Source organism: Perissodus microlepis, chromosome 10 (genome assembly GCF_051167445.1).
Source record: "Perissodus microlepis isolate ML-2025 ecotype Zambia chromosome 10, ASM5116744v1, whole genome shotgun sequence".
NCBI lineage: Eukaryota > Metazoa > Chordata > Actinopteri > Cichliformes > Cichlidae > Perissodus > Perissodus microlepis.
Window position 1 is genome coordinate 30,049,402 of NC_140470.1, and position 21,452 is coordinate 30,070,853.

General features: G+C 38.5%; 1 protein-coding gene across 1 annotated transcript in view; it reads right to left on the reverse strand.

Annotated features, from left to right (window-relative positions):
* The window catches only part of LOC146379646 (polypeptide N-acetylgalactosaminyltransferase 10-like), an 87,503-nt gene that overhangs the window by 25,798 nt on the left and 40,253 nt on the right, over positions 1-21,452 (reverse strand). Inside the window, exon 5 of the mRNA XM_084940958.1 lies at positions 1,817-2,002. Within this exon, the coding sequence (XP_084797084.1) occupies positions 1,817-2,002 (186 nt within the window). The remainder of the gene's footprint in view (positions 1-1,816; positions 2,003-21,452) is intronic.

A 21,452-nucleotide genomic window follows, 5' to 3' on the forward strand; every position in this document is an offset into this window, starting at 1 on the left:
ACTACAGTATGTTCACTTTTCCACAGCCTCCAGTCCTAGCTCTTTCACTCCTGACAACAATCAAAGTGCCACAGTGGGCTGTAATGAACATGGCTGCTTGTTTATGTTACGCACTGGCAGACACACGTCCTATTCCCGCTTGATGTGTAAACAGCTTGACAGAGAGGTAACATGGGTCATAAGGTTTGCTGTGAAATGGTTCCAACTGGGAATGGCGCCATGCTGGGAAACCGAGTTGAACATGGGTCCTTAATGGAAAAAGGTAATTGATAAAGTGAGAATGAGGTAGTGAGCAAGTCCATCAGCCAGAAGAGGAAGCACTCAGTCTCGCAGCAGGGATAGTGTGAGTGCGTGTGTGTGTGTGTGCATATATTTCCGTGTTTGAGAATCATTGGCTCTCTCTTAGTGAAAGCAATTTTGCAGCAGTAACGTGACTTTGTACATTCCTGTGCTCCGTGACCTTGGGAGTGATCAAGTTTTCCGAGAGCAATGAAATTTGGAAATTGACATTTGTCAGATTTTGACATTTATAGATGTGTCCTTTTTGTTGCAAAAGTGAGGCATTTTTAAAACAAAAAGTTATTTTTTAAGAAAATTTGCATATTTGTGAAAGTAAAGTAATTTAAAAATATTTGAAAATTAAACTGTCAAAAAGGTTGAAATGTTCTTTTGGAAATTAAGTGATATTTTTGGAGCAATTTTTTAAAGTGAAACGTTTTGGAAAACAGAAATTTCAGGACGTTTTTGTTTATTTTATTAATTTGTTTATTACATGAAAATCACAGTGCTACATTTAAACATTCAGCCAATATTCAAATGCTGAATGAATCTAATATGTTGCCTGGTCTGGCTTTCTGTTGGACATCTTTCTACTAAAAGAAAAGTTGTTTACCAGAATGTCTGTAAACATGTTCTTTTTGTTTAATGCAGTAAATGTTATTATTGTGGCCAAAAGAATTTATAATAATACATCTCTGTAGAAAATGTGGAAATTCATCCTTATATTTTTGATATTTTAATGGTTCAAGAGGGCAATGTGAACTGGGAGTGTGCAAGAAGCTGGTGGATACAACTGATGTATAAAGTAAACACCATTACCATAATGATATATGCTGTAGTTAGCTTGTACACAAAATATCATTAGGCTACAAACTGTGGACACAGCTCTGAGTCACGGCGAGGACCCAGTAGTGCACTTTAACAGTGAATGAGAGACAGCAAGAACGGACAAAAACTTGGTGATTAAACTATGAATTTATTTCTCAAACTGCACCTGTGTGGTGTCTCAGTTTTCAGTGGCACTGCTGTGGGAGATGAGTCTCAGTATGTTGAAAAAAATGTGCCAACAGAAAAGTGAATGCCCTCATTTGTAGTCACCTTACTTTAGTCAACCATAAAGAAAGTAGCTGAGGCAGCAGAATATTAGTCACTGGAAATGTGAACGGGAACAAACCTGGATAAACTATTAAGTGAGTCTGAAACTCTACATACGCACTGCAGTGTTTATGATGTACACATTTTATGTATACATGAACTCATTTTTAAACGTAATGTTTATCCTTAGAACCCTATATCATGGCAGCTCTATCATAACTATGTGATCACAATCACATGCATTTGCTATTTTTATTACAAAAATGTGGTCTGATGTCGTACTTTGAAGGAAGCCGTCAGACTGAATTGCTATTGGGTGTGGAAATAACACCCTATCTGGCTTGCAAATTTTGGTATAAGACCTCGTACCGATTTTTGGATGGGAGATATGTCATCGGCACCTCATGATTGCTGGATGGATGTGTGTAAGCGTGTTTCTCACCCAGCAGTGGAGGCAGCCAGTTGACATTAGCTTCACAGTGTGAGTCGAGGAAGGTGATGACTTCTGCCTTGGCAGCAGCAGCTCCAAGAAGACGAGTTCTGATCAGCCCCTCCCTCTTCTTCGTCCTCAAGATGCGAACCTTAGGCATCCGTTTCATGTACTCCTCCAGTGCCACCTTTAGGTGCTCTGCAAAGAGAGGAAGGTAGAGATGATTTGAGGTAAAGGACCACTGTGCTTCAGTAGATTCTTTATCACTTTTAGTCTTTTAAAACCAATCGACTACTTTTTGCTACCAAAAAGTCGTAATTTTTTTTTTATCAATACCAAGAAAGGAAAGACTCTCATATTTTCAGTTTTCTAAATACAATATTTTAATGCCATTTGAACACTGTAACAAGCCGTACATGCTGTAATTATTTTCATTCTTTTCATACTTTACCTTCATATCGATCAAGCTCAACAACAAAATCCTTCATCACCGTGCTTTGTGTAAGAAGCTGATGTATATGCTTGAGCATTTAGTTTTTCAGCACAACACTGTCCTTTGTACTGCAAATGTTTGTTCAGGATTAAAATAAATACTATAGTAGCATTGATCATTTTGTTGGGAGTAGAAATTTACATAGGGACACATGTCCACAATGCATAGACAACGAACTCTCTCAATGTATTTCTTAAGTGTGAAAGAGTTGTGCTGTGTGTATTACCAGTAACAACATTTCAGTGCTCTTAGTTTTTCCTTGGTCCATCCATTGGTGTTACATCTTCTCTGTATCTGTGTGAGTAAATGTGTGAATGTGTGTGTACCAGTCTTGTGATTTTTCTTTTTCTGTCACTTCTTGTTTTGTTTGGTTATCACCCTCATTGTGCATCTTTGTAGTCTTTGTTTTCCAGCTCCTGTGATTGTGTGCTCAGTCCTAATTGATTCGACCTGTCCTTCCTCACCTACTCAGACAGTAACATCCTGTTGCTCCCATCTGTCCTTTGTCAGTTCAACTGCTGACCTTCCTGCATGTCCTCTTTTATTTTTATCTGAATTACTCTTTGGTAGAATCAGCAGCCATCGGATTTGCCTCTGCTACCTTTCACCATTTCCAGTTAGTTTCCCTTTTTTGTTTGTTCAGCCTGTCTGTGTAGTTCTGTCTCTGCAGTTTGGTTCTCCTTGAATCAAGAACTGGCATGTAACACAAAGACTCGCGACCTACTGAGTTTACCTTCCCTCCTGCCCATGCTCCATGCTGGTAGCCGGGATAGACTCCAACCCAGTGCAATTCTGCACACAATAAGCAGTTTATACAACAGCTGTTTTTTTGGGGTTTTTTTTGCAGAGGTACCAAAATAAAGTTTTGGGATAGGAAAGTTTTACTGTTCACTCACTGTGTCTACTTCACAAACCTTCAAAAAGAAGAAGAAAAATCTGTTCTCTGCTTCAGTTTTCTGCCTGTGGGATTTTGCCATTTTAAATGCAGAAATTACAGACAGAACATTTAACCACAGGAGCAACAAATCAGACTGATGAGATGCAGGGCTGTGATGTTTTACCTATGTAGGACAAATATCTGCAAACATGAGTGAAGGTAATCTCAGTTCAGGAAATAGACAAAACAACAACTTTAGCAATCCATTTAATGAGCAAGATCAGACAGCGTTCAAAACCGGCTGCCAGGAGATGCACGAACAATGAAATGTGAAAATCTCATTGTTAAGATCTCATTTGGACAATTGCTTGCACATATGGCTAGAATAGAAGAATAGTTCTTTATAGCTAAAATGTAACAAGCGAATAAAAGCACATTATAACCTGACATTTGGTTAGGTTAAGTTGTGTCACACATTTTTTGCAGAACAATCTGCAATTTGCTAAAAAAGACTGCTGAAACATTTTGGCTGTTAAAATTCAGTCTGTCATTGTAATCATGTCAATGATCTGTAAATGCATAGTTAAGTGTAAGTACCATTATTCATTGAAATGGGCTGGGATAATGGTCTCCCTGAAGAGAGAAGGCTTTGTTTTTTGTTTGTTTTTTTTACATTTTTCGTTGTTACGTTTTAATGCTCTTCATACAAAATTTAAAGGCCTTTAAAAAAATCGAACCTAAAATGTGAGATATTTTATATTATTAGTATGACTGTCTGTGTAGGTGGCCTGGGCTCTTTTGTTTGTATAATAAGTACAATTAATTGCAACATTTTGACAAACCAGAGCATTACAAGTATGAAATACTATTTTACCCAACTGATATCTTGGATTATTCTATGAAAACACTTAATTCTGTTATGGTGTCATGGTCTTGGGGCTGTGGTATTTTTGTGATTATTTAGAGTGTTTCTCTCTGACTTATGTTAATGATTTGAGTTTTTGATTTTCCATTTCTTTAGTGTAAAGCTACTGTGTGTAGGTATATATCTAACCTTTGCATTAGTTATTTCCTGTTTTGTTTTGGTACTAATTTGGCTCGTGTGCTTTGTATCCAGTTTTACTTTCTCCTCTTGGATTGTGTCTGTTGTGTGCTCCCATGTCTCATTTCCCTGATTGGCCCTCATTGTGTCTGTGTGAGTAAAGAGAGTCCTGTCTTCTGCTCGTCCTTTGTAGGTTTCGCTTTCCTGAATAACTAGGAAGTTGGAATTTCTGAGTTCTGAGATTTCCCACTCAACCAAGAGTTAACAATCCATTCAGAATCAGAATCCTTCACTTAATCCCTAAGGAAATTATGTAGAACAAAAACTCTCTAGCCACATAATTGAAAGGAAATCTATTAAACAGACGAACATTAAGAACAAAGTAAAGGACAAGAAATAAGTAAGAAAAAGTAAGTAAAGAGAAAAGGTAAAGAGAAAAGCCGGAGCAACTGTAACAGGCTGCATGCATTGTTGATGCATGCACACTCATGATGGCGCACATCCAAGATGGCGGCCCTGAATGTAAACAATAGCAAATTTGCGAAACTTTCTATATCTATCTATACTGTCACTGTTGTGTATTTGTGACTCACTACATAAGCCATACTGACCACGCTCTATCCAGTGATGTTTTTAAGCGCAAAAAACTTTTTCGTCACTTTATCTGGAACGAGCTAACTTGGACTCCAGAAGCAATACTCTTAAATTCCGACATCAGAGTTTTGAGTAATCTGGAGCATGGAATATATTCTGAAATCCAAATCCAAGCAAAATCAACAAACTACTGTTTTTGTACAGACCTGTTGTGGGCCTTCTGCCAATAAAGCTGCCTTTTTGTTTAACAAGTCTGAATTTAGGTTCTTTTCGTGCAATTTTATGACATGAAGAATCACAGTTGATTTTCCAATGGGTTGGACATCAAATACCTATGCTCTGTCAGATTCTGTTGGTAAAAGATGAGCATAAAATGCGTAGGAGAGAACCAGCCTCACTGAAGATTGGAATTTGAAGCTTTGGGGACGGCAGTTGTGTTAGCCACACATCGTCAGCTAGAAGAAGATGATGCTTAGAGGCCTGTTTGTTAATTTCCTTTTTCTTTGGTTTAGGCTCTAAAATACCATAAACTTTGTTAGTTTGCTAGGTTTGGGATCAGAGTGTAGTTTGGGTCAAAATACACCCTTTCATAGCATTAAACACTGCAGATATGGCATCAACTCTTCACAAGGTTTCTGTCAGTCCCATGATGCACTAGATTTATGCCATTACTAACACTAAAAAGCAGTATTTGATGCCCTGAATGAGGTTGGCATTTCACACCATGAGATGCCCTAACCCTGACCTTATCCCCAATCCTAACCTTTTCACGTTCAAAAAGCCTAAAACACATAGACATTAAACACAAACGATGCTATTTATACACAATCCCTTAACGTCATTTTTTAATGCTAGGTGTTCATTCTTGAGGATAAAAGCAGAAGCCCAGTGGTTTGAATAGAAAACCTTCTTGAAGTACAGAAAACGTGACATATGGTTTTGACAGCTTCTTTACAAACAGTCACAATACTGCCTGTCTAAAGAAGAAGACAGATAGACTAAGAGTAGCTGAAACGTTGACCTTTTAACGTCATCCTTTAGAAACTCTTTGCTTTCATGCCAAATGCAGAAATCGTACTGAGCTGACTTTGATGGAGAGGAAGAGAAATATAAAATTTCTCTGCCTGCTGCCTTTTTTAAATACATGAAGATGACCTGCAGTAGAAGGAAGAATGACTGCAGATGGTTTTATATTTTCAATATGAAGAAAGGTTAAGAAAGAAGAGCTAAACTTTCAACAGACATTAAAAAGACTGTAAATTGGTAAATAAAACAATCTCCACCCAACCCTCATTCTCCCAACTAATATTCCAGGATTTTATTTATTTATCTTTGTTTTGTTTTATTTCCAGAAGATGAAGCACTTTGGAACAGCAGCAGGGAAGTGGAGCAGGAGGTTGACAGATGAATTGGTGTTTCCATCAGTACTGATGCAGACACTGTACTGGTCAATTGTGGCGAAGAGAGAGCTGAGTGAGGCTGTTGATTTTCTAGATGATGTGCGTTCCTACCCTCACCTATCATCATAAGCTCTGGGTAGTGACCAAAAGAATGAGATCGCGGTGGAAATGGGATAGTGGTGGAAATGAACCTAATCCAAATGGTGGTTGGTCATGTGGATAGGGCAAGGAGCTCAGAGTAGAACATTTCAGTTGAGGTGGTTCGGGCAACTAATTAGGATATCACCTGGGTACCTCTTAGGCCCTGGGCACACCTCGGTGTCACCCCGCCCACCAGTGGTGGTGGCAAAGGAGAGGGAGGTCTGGGTACCTCTGCTTAGACTGCTGCTCAGGTGGACCAGCATCAGAGCAGCTGAAAATGGATGGATGGATGGAAAAGCAACAAGTCACATCAACAAACAGCTAGGAGGATGTGACGGGAATCGCACATTCCTTGTCAAGATTTCGTGTTTTTTTTTTTTTAGACACTACTTCTTGCATCTTTTGGCGTCTCACCTATTCACCTTTCCTGAAACAATCCTATTTCCCCCCAAGCTTAAGCTGGGGATCTTTTGCTTGTTAGGCTAATTTGTAAACCACTAGACTATTTTAACACGACTGATTATAAATGGTTATGGATTTTTTACAGAAACTGTATTTCTTCGCAGATGGTCATAGGGTTTAAAAAAAATAAATAAATAAATAAATAAATAAATAAATAAAAATAATAATAATAATAATAATATATAAAATATAAAATATAATATATATTATATTTATTCACCGTTTTATGAGATGTAGGATTTCTTTCCATTTATGAAAGTCTTTGCACCGATCCATATAGCCACCATTTACTGCACGAATGACGCTTTGAATGACACAAACAAGAAGTACTATGTTACTTATTTGAATAGCTAAATGCTATTAGCAAATGAAAAACTGCAGTCCTCACTTGAGGTTGTCTCCAAAAGCAAGTCAATCCAGTTCTGATGAGTGACATTCAGCGAATGGTCACTTCTGAGTGATAGAAACCAACATTTACATCTAACATTGAGGCTTCAGTGGAGAGCTTCACAAGCTAATGGGTAACTATGGCGTATAAAGTCTATGCCTTTATGTTCTATATCCTTTTGGTGAGGACTTTGACTGATCTGCAACTCCAAGCAAATCCTCTTTGCACTGTAACCAATGACAACTAGTGGTTATGCAGTCAGCTTTTGACTGGACAACTGATTAACTACATTTATTCTATTTTTAATACAAATGGATCAAACTAATCTGATGTATACATGCTGCTGTATTTTTTACATTTACTTCATATGTTTTGCCCACATTGATGTTACTGTTTGAAGACTTTTACTTTTTATTATTCCATCAAAAACTAATCCTAAATTAGTTCTCTTTGCCCTTCCTTGAATTTCATGTTGTTGTTTCCCCTTCCTGCCTTCCATTGGACTGCAGTGAAGATCATTACTTTCAGCCCATGTTACACAGCAGCTGACCTACACTCTATAAAATGTGACATTGCAACAAGGGCGGAAGGTCTCTGTAAGGTCAGCATCAAACTGAGAGGAAAAAGCAGAGTCTCCTCACTTTATGCTCATGCAATAAATCAACCCATTAACTACTGACCATTAAAAGGCTGACTCTTGCTCTTTATGAACACTCACCCCGCTCAAAGTAACGTTTACATCATCCTTCCAATGACAGGAACTGAGGCAAAATTAATCAAAGAACACTCACCCCATGTGTGAAGAGAGCTTGTATGGGGAGAGGTGAGGAAGACAGATCAGAGGATTTAATTATGATTGGTTAATTTTCCCTCAATAAATTGTGATACAGCTCGTACTGTTTACCATAACCAAGGAGGCAATTAATCACTCTAATGAGAGTGAGCTGATGTTGGCAAACACATTAGTCTTTATTAGAATGTGAAGCAGAGGAAACTGGAAGGCTGAGGCGTTGGGGCCATTTCACAGTGTATACAGCAGAGGCATGAATCACTCATCATACAGCAGGCTGGTGATAGGAGTCCAGCCTATTTATTTGGCACAGAGTGGATTCCACCTGAACTCCCGTGATATTATCCATCCATTTTTGTTAGTTTACCTCCCTGGAGTCTGTCACTCACATTTTACATGAACAGTCCTGGAGTTATCCCGCCATCTTTCATCATCTCACATAGGGCCAAACTCAAACATGAATATGTGCTTAGAAGTGACATGACAGCAGCCCTCAGGCTTTTGTATGGTGGCCCTGAGAGGTCAAACACACTGCACCTTAAGAAAACACCATGACACAGAAAAATGCTGCAAAAGCACAAAAAAGGAGAGTTTTTTGGGGAGACAATAACGTGACGGAACAACTGTGGAAGTGAGACCAGAGGGTTCATCTGTGAAAAGATACATTTAATGTGTGTTTTATTTGCATGATTCATATAATATTGTAGAAGCATGTTTGCTAACAGCTTGTCACTTCTGCAGCTGCTCCCTCACATTATTTTCTCCCCCAAAAGACTCCCCTTGTGTTTTGTGAGCTTTCTTCTTATTTTGTATTTATTTAATTTTGTTGTGAGCTTTAACAAAAAAAAATCAGTTGTGTTTTGTGTGCTTTTGTAGAATCTATTAGCTGGTGTTTTTTCACGCTGCAGTGCATTTGACCTCTCACAGCCACCGTACCTTTGTCTCAGTGATGACATGAGGTTAAAATGTCAAATGTGTCAGAATAAACTTGTGGTTTATGTTTGTCTTACTTTGGTTCATGAACTCAAACTACACTGACCAAGTGGAGCCTCCTCATAGGACTAGTGAGTCACTGCATTATCCTTTGAATATATTAGCTGTACTGTTATTATTAAAATGCCTTAATTAAATAAAATGATAGCCCACAAATCCATCACTTTGCTGAATTGTTTTATAACATCTGTAAATTCAATTCAATTCAATTTTATTTATATAGCGCCAAATCACAACAAAAGTCGCCTCAAGGCGCTTCATAGATACAGAGAAAAACCCAACAATCATATGACCCCCTATGAGCAAGCACTTTGGCGACAGTGGGAAGGAAAAACTCCCTTTTAACATGAAGAAACCTCCGGCAGAACCAGGCTCAGGGAGGGGCGGCCATCTGCTGCGACTAATCTTTACTCAACTGAAATCCCAGAAATTACAATTACTAACGAGTGTTGTCTCATATATAGATATGGGTTAGGTTGAATTCCAGAAAGGCTGCATTCATTGTTTTAAAGGATACTAACACTTAATGAAACGTAAGAATATCTGACTTTATGTAACCAAGATGTAACACACACACACACACACACACACACACACCCTCCCCGCCCCCCAAAACACAAACCTCTGAAAGCTAAAAATAACTACTATTAAGTAAGGTTACTTTTTTACTGGATATTTTCATTTTAGCACTCTAATATTGTTCTCATGAAGTATATATAAAGAAATAATAAAAAAAATATTTACACCAAAGAGAGATCAGGTTTTAAGTCGTAGGGCCTATGAGCTCAAAGTCAAACACACAACACTGCAGTCCACACACGAGCAACATCCTTTCTAATGGATTAAAAAAAAAAATCAATTAATGCTGAAACACAGCAGGTCCAACATGGCACACTGAGCTGTTTTCAGGGTGGTGGATTAATCCCTAGAAGAGCTGGCACACCACCAAAGACTGGAGCTGCTTGTTTATTCCCCCAGCAAAATATTCCAGTGCCCTTGTGAACTCCATCACACTCTGTCAATTTTCTTTCCGCGATTTCTGGAATTTCTGCAGCTCTCATGAAATAAATTATTCTCAAGGGAGTGGCTGCGCCTATTGTAGGTCAGTGTTTGCCACTCTGTTAGGGACAGGAAGCACGAGGAAGTGCACGGCAAACAAATGATGTCAAGTTTGCGATCAGTGTTTCGCTGATCTGCATGTAATTTCACATTCTGTTTTACTCCGAGGAAAGCCTGATTAATTTCCTTAAGTAATTTCTTGAGTCAGCATTGGCTGGGGCTGAAGTGAGGAAAGTAAGTCAGGAAAATGCACTGAATGAATAAAACAACACCTCTTGTTCTGCTGCAGCAAGTTTGAAAGACTTAAACTGTCTACTGGGATTTCAACCTTTGCTGCAATGCTAAATTGGTGGTGTATGCCTTTAAGAAATTTGAAGAAGCCTCTGTTACCAGTAACAACGAGCAAATAAATTCTCACTGTAAACCAGCTGTTGGCAGCAATCACTGCTTTCAAACAAAGTAGATCAAACAATGTAGACAGACTAACCGGAATACAATTATTAATTTATTTATTTTATATAGTAGGAGCTTGGTCTGGCCTGATGACGTGAGATACATCCTGAACACAGTCTGCGCACAGACAGAAGAATGGCTGCCTTTATACTTCCATTTGTCAAAGGCTGAGGGTGTGGTACACATCTGCACAAGCTGTCCTCTTTTCATTGGGGACCTGACACGCTGGCTGCAGAAAAAGCTAGCAGTCGATATTCAAATGGATGAGGACAGATGGATGGATAGTCCTTATTAGACGGCAGAAGTTTGGTTGTAAGTCAAAGATTTCACAGGCAGGGGAGCACAGATTTTGTCTCATTTGCGAGCTTTGTGCTTTTGCACTTTGTTTTCAGTCACATTTTAGTTTCACATTTTGCTGCTTGGCACCAACAGCTTGCCAACATTAAGTTTTTTCACATTGTAAACTTTGCACATTGAAAATTATTTTCAGAGGTATTCAGTGCCTTTACATGTGATGCCAAAGGGCCCTGATCAAGAAACCACATGTTTTACGTCAGTGGCATAACCCTTTAACAAGTCAGCATAGGACAGTGCATTCTTCTACCAAATACAATTTCAATCTTTATTAAAATCAGTGATCTTAGAGCATAATCACACCAACACACTGTCACACTATCCTGATCACTATCACACTGCAATCAGGAAAGAAACCGATTAAATCAGCACAGAGTCAGGAAAGAATAAAATAACGTAATAGAGGTTCACACAGACAATAATCGGGTATCAAGCTTTTAAACGGCACCTGGGACTGTGAGATAATAACATTGTATTTTGAGAACATTTTTTGTTTCTTTAGGAATTCATAGTTCAGATGCCACAGCGGCAAGAAATCACAAAGGAGCTCAGAACCAGCCTGTTTTCCATTGCAAAACAGTGTCCTTCAAGTCCTTACAAAAACAGAGTTTACTCATGCCACAGGCATGCCATCGAAGTGCATGAACAGCTTTAAAGTACATTGACAATACCGTAACTGTCAGAAATCAGTAAGAAAAAAAGTATACAAATGACCCACTGTGATGTGTAGTTGTTGTTTTTTTAAATTTATTATCTAAGATCAAAATTAAAACAGATAAACACAACAACTTGATTTTTTTCTTTTTTTTTTTCCTTTTCAAAGCACAACCTCACTGAAAGATTGAAAAGATTTGTCAGTAAGAAAAAAAAAGCTTTTATTATAGATGATAACGTACTGAATAAAAAAAAAATACAAATCCTTGTGTAACTGAAAGTAAACACAATAGCATCTTACTAAAAGAAGGTTATATAATAATAATAATAATAATAATACTTTAAGATTATCTTTAATCTGAACCTTTAATTGTGCAAGAGCTGGAAGTCTGCTGGTTTCATAAGCTCCATCTAAATGTGCTACTTTATTGAGTAGATATGAAAAAAATCAGTGGGAATGACAAATGAAAATAAAACTTGTTTAGAATGAGTATCACTCATCTGGAGATTAACAAATATAACAAAAGAAATGTGGGTTTGTGCAAGGAATGGCTTTATCTATATAAAACAAGCAACCCTTGTATCTTGCCACAAGACTCTTGTGTGCATTCATCATATTGTTTCTAAACTCACCATCAGCCTTTTTACTTCCTTCATTTTTGATCGTGTCTTACTTAGATATAAGAAATACACTTTAACGTTTTTTTAATGTCCATGTTATGACAGTACTACTTTGAAAAAGAGAGAACAAACAAAAAAAAATGTATCATGATGGCAAATATTCCTCACCATTGCTTTGTAATGATGGAAATTGTGTTTCTGTACTTGTGTTTTTCAGTTTTTAGAAGAGCTCAATTTAGTTATAGGAAGAACATATCACTTACTCAATCAGCAGCAAAGAAAGGAAGGCACTAAAGGTTGGCTTAAAAAGAAGTGAATATGGTATGCTGCTTTAAAAAAAAGCAGGCCAAGACTACATTTTACAGGTTTATAACTTAACGCAGAGGCCAGTGTATACAATAGCAGCGCTACAGTATAATTCATTTAGTTTGTCTTCACACAGTAAGCATGACTTATCTGGTTGTCTCCTCTTCAGAAAGACGTTTGAATCGATCAGCTCCCAGTGATGGCTCCACATCTCTAAATGGCAACACTCAATTAGCTGCTTTTGTCCTCTGTCGTCTGTCTCCCTCTCAACCTCCCTCTTCATATCACTCTCTCCCGCGTATCTCCGTCACACTTCACTGAGCGCCATTACCTCATTATCTCCCTTCACCCTCATTCACATTCACTCTCTCTCTCACACACACACACACACACACACACACACACACACACACACACACACACACACACACACACTCTGACTTGAATGAATAAACATGGCAAAATTTGTTCTGTGTTTCTGCAATGCCTCCTCTTTCTCCCCCTTTAGTCACCCCCCATCGGTGCCTGTCCCATAAATCATCTCCTATCTCCTCATCACCATTGCTTCCTCTCCCCACTGCTCCATCATGATGGTGAGGCTGCTACTGTTGATAAGACTGTAGCTTGACACTGCTGACAGTAGCTTTCTCAGGCAGCCAAAACAACAAATCTAACTAGACTGTTCCAAAATTTTAACTGATTGTGTATTCAGTAATGTTTATATAATATCCATAGCTAAATCTATATACTGTATCTATAATAATAATAATAAAAATAATAATGGATTGCATTTATATAGCGCTGTACAATTCCACTATTCATTCACTCTCACATTCACACACTGGTGGAGGCAAGGTGTAGCCACAGCTGCCCTGCGGCAGACTGACAGAAGCGAGGCTGCCATATCGCGCCATCGGCCCCTCTGGCCATCACCAGTAGGCGGAGTGTCTTGCCCAAGGACACAACGACAGAGACTGTCCGAGCCAGGGCTCGAACCGGCAACCTTCCGGTTACAAGACAAACTGCCAACTCTTTGAGCCACGATCGCCCCAGTATCTGTCTCTCTTTATATAGCCAAAAAATGTCAGTGGGTCAGAAGGTGCATGACTCAGCCTGTGTGCCAATAATGACCACCTCAAATGTCTTAAAAACTCCAGGACATATTGCTGTGGAATCTAGTGCAAATAATTAAGACCCAAGAAAATAATCACAATTACAATTTTTGACCTTGAGAAAATAGAAAACGGTCCATGATCAAGCACGTAGAATGGCACAGGAAAAAAGGAAAGTTTAAAGCTTTTGATTGGGTGGACTTTTTACAGCCTACCTCTAAAGTCACTCACTCTTTCCTCTTAGCATATACTAGATCATCTGTAACGTGCACAAGTGAAAGTCAAATAGATAGATGGATAATAGATCAAAATAGATGGATTACCATTAAACTGACTGAGCAGAATGACCACTTTCAAACATTATATAATACAAGTTAGTGCTGATTTATCACGTAATCTAATCGGCATACCATAATGAGACTGACTTATTGCACATAGGATAACTTACTTTCTCTACACTTTCCTCCCCTCAGCCCTAACCAGTCATGGCAGATGGACGCCCCTCCCTGAGCCTGCTTCTGCCTCATGTTTCTTCCTGTTAAAAGGGAGTTTTTCCTTTCCACGTTCGCCAAAGCACTTGTACATAGGGGGCCATTTGTTTGTTGGGGTTTTCTCTGTATTACAGTAGGATTGTTACCTTACATTATGAAGCACCTTGAGGCACCTGTTGTTGCGATTTGGTGCAATATAAATAACTGACCTGAATTGAACTACAATTAGCAAAATGCTAATCTGGGCTATAAAAACCTTGAAGAGCAGCTACATGTTATTATTTTTCAGATTTTCAGTCAACTTGCTGAAAAGAAACAATGTTAGAAATTCTGTATGTTTTTGAAAATGGTCCAGTTCATTCTAGCCTGAGTTGGTTCTTGTTTGCTGTTCTGCGCCATGTTTAATAGCTTGCAATATTAGTAACCAACCATGTCAACAAAATATCCAAATACACACAAAAATAAAAACACACACAAGTACTGAGGGAACCCATCCACCACCAGAACGTTCTTATAAAGGAAGAAAAAATGACATAAACAAATCAAATCACAAGAAAACACATTTGAAAGGCTGTTGAATTTTATAACGAAAATAAATAAAGATAGAGGAAAAACTGAGACATGGCGTAAATCTGACAGATTTCAGCACTCAGACTCTATTAGTGTCACATTTTTCTTTGGCTGGACTCACAGTATTAAAAAAACAACATGAAACAGCATCAGATTCTATCTTGTTGTCATCATTCCAGCCGGCAGAAAAATGGGCCTTCTTTTATTTACTGCTTTATCTTGACAACAAGAGCAACTGGGCAGGTGCAAAAATGTTTCTGGTTTCATTCAACAAGCAGCTGAGACTGGCAGGACTGTGGAACCACACTGGCACATTTGGGAATCATTTTCCATCACAACACAATCAAAATCTGTCAGTGACATATTTCCGCAAAATTAGCAGCAGGCTTCTTGTGGTCAGCTCTACAATTGCTGCAGGTTGGAGGCTGTACTGTTGCCTGCTGTGGAAGCCCTGCTGTGTGACCACCAGACCGCCTCAACATCTGACTGGAGATAGATCAAAAGTCGCTCTGCATAGTTACAGAGTACAGGCCACTCCTTATTTGAAATGAAGTATTGCAGTGATTTGCTCAATTGATCCCATCAGGGAGTAGAAAGTGGGGAAATAATTGGACGATCAATCTGCCAATGGCAGGTCTCCATCACAGAGTAGCTGATGTGCAGTGAGATTGTGATACCACTGAATAGAACTCGGGGTTTGATTCTGAGACACAAGTCCTTTTCATTCAGAATGAAAATCAATTTCACTGACAAAAGCAACAGAGTATTAATAAGAGAGCCGAAGAAATTACAGAACAGACTCCTGATGACAACCAACAAGCATTTTCATCAGTTAAAATTTTCTACCTTTAGTTTCACTGTCACTCAAAAAAACCTGCATGTGTTGAATCATCAGTCAAACCTGATAAAGCAGCAAAAAATTTTAAAAAGTGACTCTACCAAAAATTAAAGCGTACTTGCACTGTTCTTCATTTTTATGCTTCATGTTCTCTTTTTTAAATCACGTGTCCTGTATTCCTCTGTTAATCTGCGGTCTTCTTGTACATCTGTCACTTCTTGCATGGTCTTTGTCTTCTTGCCTTGTTAGTCCCCAAACTGTTCACCTGTGTCACATCAACAATCAGGCCTTTCTGTATATCTAGTCTTGTCTGCCCCGCTATATTTTGACACACACCTGACGTAAGGCTTAAAAACGTCCCTGTGTGTTGGCCCTGTGACAGACTGGCGACCTGTCCAGGGTGTACCCCGCCTCTCGCCCCATGACAGCTGGGATAGGCTCCAGCGCCCCCCCGCGACCCTGAAAAGGATAAGCGGAAGCGAATGGATGGATGGAACCTTAAAGTCAATGGGACCAACAGGATGGCAGGCATGACATGGGATATTTACTTTATTTATTTCTGTGCTAAATCTATGTCATAGGTACATGTTAGTGTATGCCACTCTTTTTCAGGTTTCCTGTTTTCCTCTAATGACAAACGTCTATGAAACCCTATGATGCAATCTACACCACAAACTAATGTGTGACTCCAAAGAAATGTAATTACATATGTCGAGATGTTAGCACATCCCACAATGACCTGTTCTATTGCGTACTGTGTACTCCTATGTATTTAAAGCAGCTTCTCCACAGGGGGATCAGTGAGAGAGTAGTAACCACTGCCTCAAAATAAGGACTCACAGATGTCAGCAAATTCCTGGAGGGAGACTGAAAAGTATTGGAATGGGCATGAGGGAATGTGTAAAAAAAAGGAAAAGCTTGAGGGTCAAATATGTTAGCTGCTAAGAGGAAATAAAAAATGATCACAACAAAAACAGGGATCTATGTCCCAGCACTGTACTTCTTTCTTTCATGGCTGACACCATATATTTAATACTGGGGACATAACCACAAGGTCATTAACACATGTTTCATACACAAGCATAAATGCTGGCAATGACATTTTCACTTTAGTTAGATTAAAAAGATTTTTTATAAAGTTTCACTGCAGAAGTCTAAATCAGTCCTGAAGCAGCAGGGAGCTTGGATGAGATGGACAAACGCAATCGAATGTGAAAAGATATCTGGTGAGCAGAGTCCCAGTGCATTAAATTTTTAATCCAAGCTGTAGATGACATCTTACCTTGCCCTACAAACCTTGACTGAAACACTTTCCTGTCCACTCAAACACATCCTGTCCAGCTGCCAAGAAGCCCTAGGGGAGGGTCATTACCGGTTGGACCATCACCAGATGCTAATGGCAATTGCTGGGTCTCTTCTCAGCCATAATAATAATCAGGCCCCACTGTCTCCCCATAAAGTAGGTAATATTAGTCAAGGCAGGAGAAACTGAAACTCCAATCTTGAGCTGCCACTGGTTTTCTTTCCACTACAAAAGAATTGCAGAAAGTGACAGAGACCAAACAACTTATGCTTCTCCCACATATCACATCAACATCCCTGCAACCAGACATTGTAACTTTGTTAGTGGCTTCAAACAGCATGCCCTGATAAAATTAACTATGTGCAAGGAAGATTGTATAGCTGAGGTTTTTGAGAGGAAGCTGGAAAAGTACCAGAGGCTTTTTGCCAAGACAATGTTGGCAAGGATGTTGCCATCCAGTGGAAGTAGACTGGAGAGGCTTTGCAGGTCGCTCTCTCTACAGTTTACAGCTTGCAGAACATGAGCGGAACGCACAGAAGGTCAGTTATTAGGATTTCAACAGAGCATCAGAAAGAGCTTCCAGGTAGACATGGATCAAGAGGGTAGAGGGATAACGCAGTTTTGCTGTAAGGCAATTCAAGGCTAGGTTTTATCTTCTGTATTTTTCACTCATAATCATGCTTAGAGAGTTTTCAGATAGTTTTTTTATTCAAGTTTCTTTGACAGCCATTACTCTCTCTTATAATAATTTCACTTAAAAATTCGAAGCTGCTTTTTTTCTTTGACCATAGAGATTATTTTTGGACCAACAGTGGGAGACCTATTAAAACATGCCAAGTAGTTTACCCAAGGTAGTTGCTAGAATGACATGAAAAGTTTTCTACTACATCTGTTTTTTCCACTCAGTAGTCATCGAAAAATAGGAGAACAAGTGGATGACTAAACTCTAAAAGCAATTCTTTCAAGGTTGTAACAGTTGTTGCTTTTAAAAAAAAAAAAAAAAAAAAAAGGTTGTACATTAGGGGTTTTTATTGTAACAGTTCTTTTATCATATTATTGGAGGCAGTGTTAGCTAAAGGAAAACAACATTAAATACTAAGACTTCTCATAATGTTTTTCCCCATCATGAATATTCTACAATATGGCATTCAGAGAAAAGTTACGACCATATTCAACACAATAGCAAAACAACTCCTGGAAACTTAGCTCCTTTGAAACCGCACTGTGACATGACCAAAGGAGATGAATGCATAAAACTTTACAATGCGTCAACAAATTCAGTGAGCATCCTGAAAAGTTCCACTTCAACTTTGTCTACGTAGGTGGAGTTGGGTTGAGGTTTTAGTACAAGGACACACTCCTCTGCTACAAATGAACATTCAAAGTTTATTAACCCATTATAACCCATTGGTTGTTTGGTTTTAGGTCAAAATAGCGTAACTCATGAACCAGTGGTGCAATTGAAAATTACCAAAAGTTCTTGAAAGCATCAACTCTGTTTTTTCAATGATATTATGGACATTACGGTACTTTGTAACTAAAAACTGAACAGCTATAAACTGAAACTAGAACCACTGACAAACAGTGGGATGTGAGATCAGTTTCTTAAACATTAATATGTAAATTGTCATGACCATTGATGGGGAAACTCAGTTGCACTCAATGTAATTCAGGTAGTTTTTTTTTTTACACAAATGCAAGAAGGAAGAGTTGTTTTCTCATATTCCATCTTCATTCCTCTTGGAGATATGAGTTACATTTGTGGATACATTTTTTATTATTATTCCCAATTTCCATGCTATCAAGTAAAGTCATTCAACACTGTATGTCACCTCTCTTTGTGAGCCAATAAGCCCTTTCCTTACAGGTTGTCTGTCATACAACCCTCCTCATCTCCATCTAAAAATCACACAGGCTATCAGGAGCGTACCATCCAAATTTCCCTTTGGTCACTACCTCCTGCCTTCAAATGGGATTCTGTTCTAAAATGTTACATCGCATCAGATTCCAGTTATCTACTGAAATGTTATATTGATGGATAGTTTTACTTTAAAATAGTCTCTCCTATTGAAATGCTGCCAGATAATAACTTGCATTGATGCACATCCACTTAATCAGAACAGTGTGGCATGTGTAAAGATGATCGATATAGTCTGCATTTATATTCATCAAAAATCTATGTGTATCTGGAGATAGATGTCTCCTGTATATCTGATGAACTCTCCACGAAAGATTCATTTCACCTCTCTAACGATTTGAAACATCTCGGGCCTGTTATTTCTGACTGAAGTAATTATGCTCTCAAAAATGACTATGCAAATTATAAAGAGATATAATTTTTGCTTCACTTACAAAAACAAACATAAAAATAGAACCTAGCCCTAACAAATGCAATCTGTCTTTTTAGAAAGCTTTAGAAAGCCAAATGATGAGTCCAAGAATGAAAAGCAGAGGTGGGGTTTGGTGACTACAGTTGGATATAAAGACAGATTTAGGAGCTTTGTTGATTTGATCTAACAGCTCTACATTGTAATGCTTACATATAGCAGACATACTGTACATGCATTTCCTCTCTTTGTCTTCCATAGATTCTCTTCCTTGATCTGAGGAGAACGGAGGCAGCTCTCTGTTCTTCTCTGCATATGTGTGTGTGTGTGTGTGTGTGTGTGTGTGTGTGTGTGTGTGTGTGTGTGTGTGTGTGTGTGTGTGTGAGAGTGAGAGTGAGAGAGTGTGTGTGTGAGAGAAAGAGGGAGAGAGAGACAAGTTACAGCTACTTTCCCTGCCATGTCTGGCCATAAATCCGTGAAATGACTTGGGCTCCACCACCAGCATTCATCGCTCATGCTCAACCGCAAATGCTAAGCTGCAAGCGACATAATTCAGCCTTTTACTGAGTGAAACCATCTTTACACAGCAGAGGTGAAACTGTTGAACTTTGTTACAGTTGGAGAATGGAATCGATTTCCAATGTTGAAATAATCATGTCAGAATCCATCTGACTCAGTACTTCTAATGATAATGTAACTATATGGACTTTTTATGTTGATTAGCTTTTAGCCTTAGCCACCACCCTTTGGTTACTTAGGTGTGGTTACTTAATCCCAGACATGAGCCACGTGTGGACCTATTCTAGGTGAGTTTTTGTGCTCTGTTGTAGTCTAGTATTTGTTGTGGATTAGCATTGTCCTGATGAAATAAGCAAAGCTTATACTAAAGCAAAACAAAAATACCCCCAAAAAATCAGTGCCGACTGAGGGCCTGACGATCCCGGGCATCCGATTTTGATTTCTGGCCTTGACCCTTGTGTGCAGATATTTCTCCAGATTCTCAGACTCTTTTGCATAAGTCTTCACAATTTTACATTGAAGGACATTATTCAGATATCCTTTAACATTGTTTGGGTGCGCATTCAGATTGGTGAACTTCCGCACACTTTTTCTTCAGAGAAAATCTGCCTGTCAAAGATTCATCTTTTAGATGAATATGTATATGCTCTGCAAATTACTGCATTTTTTTTTTGTCACATTTTATACGATTACAACGATAAATTGGGATTTAACTTCCCACCAGAATAATCCACAGTAAAATCATATCAGTAAACTTTCATATTTCTTTAAATCTTCATACTGTACAACGTAGAAAGACGAAGAAATAAGGTGAAGGCAAGAGTGAAAATAAGGAGATAAAAAAGTGATCTTGTCAGCTCTGATCACAAAACACATTCACCGGCAGTAGGTCAGCGTAATGGTTGAGCTGTTGTCTATAAATCTGACTGCTGGACTTATACTGGACTGGTAACACTGCGAGGTTGAGAGAGGCAGAGGCTGATTTGCGGGGGGGGGGGTCATTTTTGCCCTGTCCTCAACTGAAATCTGAAGAAATGTAAAAAATAGATATAAAAAAAATTAAATTAAAAATTAAATTAAATTAAAAATAAGAAATTCAAGAGAGGAGAGACTGGAGGTTGGCTCCCTCACAATGGGTAAGGCCATATACAAGGAAGGTAACATATGCTTTAGCACAAAATCTGCTTCAGGGCAGAAATTAAGGGAATAAAAAGAAAATGAAGGTGCTGCCTCTTGATGTTTTCACTGCTATTTGATAGCAGGGGGTTATTTCATGGAAATTTACCTTTTCCTTGGAAGACAGTTAAGTTTTGGCAGTTTCAAAAAAGTGAAATGGTGCTTTTCTTCACCCTCACACCCAATTTCTAACCATACCACTGGAGCTCTTGTTGCTATGATACCTCTCCAACATAAATGCCACCTGACAAAAAGAAGTTATTGTGCCATGAAACAGATGGCAGCTAATGCTGGCGTTAGTGCACAACTCGTGAGAGTTGCTTGGAGGTCTTCTTTTATTCTTTATAACTCTAAATGGAAAAATTTCACAAACTGATTGTAACAGTGTTAATAGTCCATAAGCTATTTTGATGTCATATGCTGTTTAGTGATTAGATTAGGGTGGACTATTGCAATTTATCAGTTTTCCTGACAATGCTGGAATGAGAATACTGAGCCTGGAATGAGATTATATTTGTTCTATGTTAGCCTCTATCTACTATAAAAGGCAGAATTAAAAATGAAACTGGTGAATGATGAGGCTCTGTCATATCTTGTAGTGCCTCATAGCAAAATGTTATCCCAATATCATTACTCAAAAAAATAATTATTACATATATTACACAGAACACTTGTTTTAAAAGTA